We start from the raw sequence: 6,119 nt of genomic DNA, 5'->3' as shown, positions 1-6,119 counted from the left end.
CTTCAATTGCTTGATTGTAGTGAAATGACAATTGATTTCATTTATAAAGTCTTATGAATCATGGTGAACCATTAAATTTCATCTCATGATATTTCAGTCAAATTTATTCACGTAGAAATTTTTTATCAGTTTATAGAATCATGATACAAATAGATATAATACATAGGTGAATCATATTTTTGTGATGCACTCCGTAAATATACATAAATTTATTATTTATATATGATGGTTACACTTACATCCTCCAGAAAATGGGCAGTGATCTTTTACGAGGACTGCTACTAGTTGAGTTGGAATAAATATCAACACATTAAAAAAAATGCATCAATAACAAAAGGAACAAAATCCATATCAAATCTCGAGATCCTCTAGTCATAAAATTTAAAGACGCGTTCAAGACACATGACATGACAATGGAATTAGATTCTTAATGAAAATTTTAGTGAACTCATTCGACTACACCTATAAACGACTAACTTCCTTCAATCATAAACCCTACAATTGAATCTTCGAGTTTGACTTACGATTAAAAAAACATTATGTTTGATTATTAACATAAGTTATTGAACATGTTTGACAATAAATTAAAAAAAAAAAAAATTTTAAAAAAAAACACATTGAAGGAACTGATAGAAAAGATACAAAGAGTGTATTTTCCCAAAGGCAAGGTGCACATGCGGCTTCAGATTTAATCTGCCACCCCCAAAAACACAGCTACTTTTATATATAAACAATTAGTTGACTCGATACCCAATTTCATGTTTCCAATCTCTATATAAACTCGACATCTTATAAACCAAACATGAAACAACATCAACATCAATGGCTGCCTTCATCTTCTCTCTCTTACCTCCATTCATCATCATCATCATCATCATCCTTTACAAAACCTACAACCAACCAAAAAAGTCCAAACCACCCTCCGGCCAAATGGGTCTCCCTTGGATCGGTGAAACAATCGGATTTTACAGAGCTCAACGCAGGAATCAACTGTACAATGACTTTTTCCAACCCAGAATCAGAAAACATGGCAAAGTGTTCAAAACAAGACTCATGGGATCACCAACTGTGGTAGTAAATGGAGCTTCAGCTAACAAGTTTTTCATGTCGAATGAGTTCAAATTGGTGATAAGTTCATGGCCAACTTCTTCTGTTGAATTAATGGGAAAGAATTCGATCATGGAGAAACAAGGGGAATCGCATCGATGCCTTCGCGGAATTATTGCTTCCACACTCACCCCATCGGGGCTTCAAGAAATGGTGCCCAGAATGTGTGATTCCATTCAGAAACATTTACAGAAGAATTGGAATCACCAGGACGAAATCAGCCTACATCGGTCAACGAAAATGGTTACTTTCACTATTGTTCTTGAATGTTTATTCGGAATTCGGATTGAACCAGAATTGATGTTTCCGGTGTTTGAGAAGGTTCTAGAAGGTGTTTTGGCTGCTCCGGTGAACTTTCCAGGGACAAAATTCTGGAGGGCTAAGAAGGCGAGAGGGGAGATAGAGAAGGTGTTGGTTGATGAGGTGAGAAGGAAGAGGGAAGCCATGGAAAGTGGTCGAGAAGAAGAAGAAGAAGAAAGTCGCATGCTACTTTCGATGTTGGTGGCGGCTTTGATCAGAGGTGAGATTACAGAAGAGGAGGCGGTTGATAATGTCGTTTTGTTGGTGTTTGCAGCTCATGATACAACTTCTTATGCTATTTCCATGACATTCAAGATGCTTAATAATCATCCCAATTGCCATTTTCGTCTCATGGAAGGTACATTTTAATATAAACTTTTGTTCGCATTAAGTCATGTATGAGACTATGAGTATAGTGACTGAATGGATAATGAAGTAATTATGTGTCTATTAAGTAAAGAAAATAAGAAATTGTCATGTATAGTTTATTCAGATTGAGTGTTTGATCCATTAAACCTTTTTTTAAGGAAAAAAAAAAAAGCTCCTTACTCGACGTTTTATCTTAATTCCTAGAACATGAAGAGATTGCTAGAACGAAAAAACCAGGTGAAAGCTTGAGCATTGAAGACGTGAAGAAAATGGAGTACACATGGCAAGTAGCTCGTGAGACCATGCGATTATTCCCGCCCATTTTCGGATCCTTTAGAAAAGCAACAACTGATATCGAATTTGAAGGGTTCACGATTCCTAGAGGATGGAAGGTGCAAACAAATAGAAAGTAGATGGGTGAGATGTGGAAATTCATGTCTCTAAATTAGTGAAATGTTGTTGTGTAACAGGTGCTTTGGACGGCATATGGGACCCATTATGATGAAGAGTATTTCCCGGATCCGATGCGATTCGACCCGAGTAGATTTGCAGATCCGGTTCAAGCTTATTCGTTTATACCGTTTGGTGGTGGGCCCAGGCTGTGTGCGGGGTACCAGCTGGCAAAGTTGAATATTCTTGTGTTTGTTCATTATGTTGTAACACAATATAATTGGTCTCTGATATACCCTCAAGAACCAATAGTAATGGACCCCCTCCCCTTCCCTTCTAAAGGGATGCCTATAAAAATTTCTCCCAGATCTCATAACTAGGTTTTGTTCACTTCACTTCACTGTAACTGTAGTTTTATTTTACAATCAGCTTTTGAATTATTGGTTGGGTATTTATTTATTACTCGTATATTTTACATAAAGAAAGATACTTTCACGAGACAGTGCTTTCTCTTGTAAAAACAATAAACAAGCTAGTCTATCTTTTGCCTACTCAGAATCTTATACTGACCTCTTTATATATAAAGATAAAGGAACTACATTACATGGTTAAAAAAAGGCTTTATTAAATAGGAGTAATTGAAATGGAATCTAAAGTTACTTGGGACAAAAAGGGAAGGTCAAGAAAGGGAAAGACTTTTAACAATCATGCTCTCTAAGGCCAACTCCAATGTGTTGTGATAAACAGTCTCTAATAATTGATCGTTACATATAAGAAAACTGTGTTGTGATAAACAGTCTCTAATTTTGCATACTATGTCACATGTTCCACCATAGCTAAAGGGTACCCACGTAAAATGATCATACAGGCAAGGTCACATCGACTCCTTTTGTAGTTAAATTTCACATATGGTCATGATTTTTTCTTACCATTTGAAGTTAGCATTTGAGATACATCATGATTTGATCTTCTTCTACATCTGATTGAGTGATTTCTTAAATGTGTTGTTCCACTGGTTCTTGAACCACTGAGTTTCTTCTTACAATACTTACAAACAGCAATACATACATCACCTCTTTTGAGCAGATCAAAGTCTTTCCAGACTGCTGATTTCAATCTACTGCAATCAACTAGTACTGCCTCATCACAAATCTCCATTGAATCTGCATCCAAACAAAAGAATTTTGATATGACAGGCTTAGAAATGTTTGATACTAAATCACATTGCACATTACATAAGAAAGCATGTAAATTATAACCTCTTCCAAATAAGAGGAATGACATCACATTGCAGCATACCTTAGAAAAATAATAACCATGAACTTCTTATAAGACATAATTTAAATTCAAAACAGCAACTATTAAATCAAAATTAGAAATGAACATGAAGGAACAATCATCAAGCGATGAGAACCCCAAATACCAACTTAGGGCCTGTTTGATTTGGTGCTGACCCGGTCTGATCAGACATTTTTGTCTTACTCGGTCCGGTCAGAATGTTTGATTTGTTTAGATTGAGCATCTGATCCGGTCTCCATCCAAAAAATTGATCTGACTCGGTCCTATAGAAAATAGAAACTGACCAAGTAAGTGATGGAAGAAAGACATTCGTGCCCTGATAAAAAAGCACGTCTCTTTCCAACGCCTTCAATAGAGCGCCTTCTTCATCACCTCCGTTCTCTAGCTCCTTCCTTCGCCGAACCTCCCTCCTACGACCTCCGTCCCACGTTGCTCCTCCCTTCACCGACCTCCATGTGTGAGAACGTTAATAAGGGTGAATGTTCTTTAATCGACATTATTGACACAAAGTTCTTCAATCAACGATATTTTTCTTCAAATTAGGTCCAACACGACAAAATACAGTGATTCTAGTTTGTTTTGGTGGCTATTAAATACCAGGTATGTTTCACCTTTCTTCTCTCGTGTATTTGGATCGATGAAGACGTCTGATCAAAAATTGTTGATGTAATACGGGATTTGCATAGTTAGTTTGATTTGAAAATTCAATTTTGGGTATTGAAAATGATATTGGAATTAATGGTGAAGAACGTGATCTTATAATGTCGTACAACTGACTTTTTATTTTATTTGTGCTCTTGTACAGATGACTTTCTGTCTATGGTTGTCAATTGATCATGTTTGTATTTGATACTTTTCCATGCCAACCAAGTGTTTGATAGAATGCATGAGTGATCTTCCTGTTTGACCAACGTCTAATCTTCTTGTAGCATATTCTTTCTTTCTTGTAGATTTTTTTTCATGCCACATTGTGAAGTTGAGTTATATGATAATTTGGTAAAAACCAATTGGAGACATGATTTGGTATAATGGTGCTTTAATTAAAAGTATAATATACTTCAATATATGATAATATTTGAGGTTAATTATTAAAATGCCCAAAACGAAATCATAAAGTATGGTATATGTGGTTAATTTGTTTTCATTGTTATGACAGATTATGTTCAAGAACTCGTGGAGCTCAATAAAAGAATGGAGAAAAAAACTTGTTGTGAGGTGGGATGGTTGTTGGAACCAGGGCATTTGATTACATCAAAATGGTGTCAAGATTTCTTACAATAAATAGATAGAATACAGTGAAATTCAGGATTTATATTTAAGAAGTCTTTTTTATATGATTGTTTTGTTCGGTATGTTAGATAAATGCAACCAAATAAACATATATTTAAGAAATATTTTTTATAAATGTTGAAGGGTAAAATGGTCATTTTTAGTGGTTAGAATAGTTAATCAGATGCTTAATCATACAACAAGGTTTCAGTCAGGAGCAAATTAGTCAGGAGCAGATGCAGTCAGACCTTCATACCAGTGGTTAAATCTGACTCGGTCAGCAACTATCAAACAACCCCTTACACCCCCTTACCCAGTTCTGAGATGTAATTTGGTAGAGTTGCAGGAACGACCCACGACCCATAGGTAAAAACCCAGTTTTGACCCGAACTGGATCCTAAGACAACAAGAGTAATGGGGTAAACGCCAAAAGGTTTTTAATAAACCAAACCCCTATTGGAATTGGATGGGTGAAAATGCCGAATGGAAAGAATCGGACTTCCGGGTTCCCTTTTACATTTAAAATACAAAAGCCAACGAACAAACGGGACTACATCAAAGAGAAAGAGAATTCGAGAGCTTACACTTAGACTATGTGGTCATGTGGTTTACTCCTCCCGTTGCCCATGCTGCCCGCGATTTGAAGACCCGGCCCGTGCTCGTCGTGGCAGCCCGAAGCGGTTTCCCCTCGATTGTATATTGCTCGATTGAAAGGGGCTAAAGTGGCTCTGACGTGGCACAAATGAGTACACCCCGTTGCCTTCTTTTACAATACATGCATAAACAAGTCGCAGAGAAAGATATGATAGAGGAGGAATATAAAACGTACAGAGAGTGTTAGAAGTTGCGATTGCAGATAGAAAATGGTGTTTTCTGTGAGGGGACCTACGAGAGACGATGTGCAGAGAGATATGAAGGTAGTATTGGGGCCGGAGCAACCGTAAGACGGAGCCAACCCGATAAACAGAAATTTTGGACCATAGACCCATATAACTGTTGGGCTACTAAATCCAATTGGTGTCCCGATACTACATGACGAATCCAAAATTGACCATCTAAGCACTATATATAAACGCTTCCGTTCTAATATTTTAGGTGTGTTCTCTTATCTATTTATCCTACTCCAAATGTTCATTCTTTGTTTGTCGGTATTAGCAGGTATTCTGCTCCAAATGTGTGTTGCTTTTGTTTTCTCCATACTAAATACTTTAGTAGTCCTTTAAAATAGACATTTGTTTGTGTTTGTAATCCTATGAGTCTATCTCTTATTTTCATGTTATCTGCTGAACTTGCTAGTTTTTTTGTCCATGCCTTATGGCTACTATTTGCTTCATGCCTTACCGCTACTATTGGATTTCATTGTTGTGTACATGTTATTGATGTTA

General features: G+C 36.7%; 1 protein-coding gene and 1 long non-coding RNA gene across 2 annotated transcripts; one reads left to right on the top strand and one right to left on the bottom strand.

Annotated features, from left to right (window-relative positions):
• Nucleotides 1-687: 687 nt before the first annotated feature.
• LOC144997143 (taxadiene 5-alpha hydroxylase-like) lies at nucleotides 688-2,606 on the top strand. The gene is made up of 3 exons (XM_078956977.1): nucleotides 688-1,765; nucleotides 1,981-2,168; nucleotides 2,247-2,606. Exons 1-3 carry the CDS (start codon nucleotides 823-825, stop codon nucleotides 2,544-2,546), a joined length of 1,431 nt encoding a protein of 476 aa, XP_078813103.1. The 5' UTR covers nucleotides 688-822; the 3' UTR covers nucleotides 2,547-2,606.
• Nucleotides 2,607-2,843: 237 nt separating this feature from the next.
• On the bottom strand, nucleotides 2,844-5,794 carry LOC144997144 (uncharacterized). The gene is made up of 2 exons (XR_013659712.1): nucleotides 5,319-5,794; nucleotides 2,844-3,329 (listed from the first exon to the last, which is right to left on the bottom strand). It is a non-coding gene; the product is annotated as an uncharacterized LOC144997144 (long non-coding RNA).
• Nucleotides 5,795-6,119: the final 325 nt, after the last annotated feature.

This window comes from Lactuca saligna, chromosome 5 (genome assembly GCF_052625555.1).
Source record: "Lactuca saligna cultivar CGN05327 chromosome 5, ASM5262555v1, whole genome shotgun sequence".
Taxonomy (NCBI): domain Eukaryota; kingdom Viridiplantae; phylum Streptophyta; class Magnoliopsida; order Asterales; family Asteraceae; genus Lactuca; species Lactuca saligna.
The sequence above is the reverse complement of the archived record's forward strand: the minus strand, read 5'-3'. Positions and strand labels throughout refer to the sequence as shown.

Bases quoted from the DNA above. Each gene is read 5' to 3' on its own strand.
- LOC144997143 (XM_078956977.1), top strand. From the start codon at position 823: ATGGCTGCCTTCATCTTCTCTCTCTTACCTCCATTCATCATCATCATC. The intron at 1,766-1,980 runs GTACATTTTAAT...CTTAATTCCTAG, and splicing joins CCATTTTCGTCTCATGGAAG to AACATGAAGAGATTGCTAGA. The intron at 2,169-2,246 runs GTGCAAACAAAT...GTTGTGTAACAG, and splicing joins CGATTCCTAGAGGATGGAAG to GTGCTTTGGACGGCATATGG.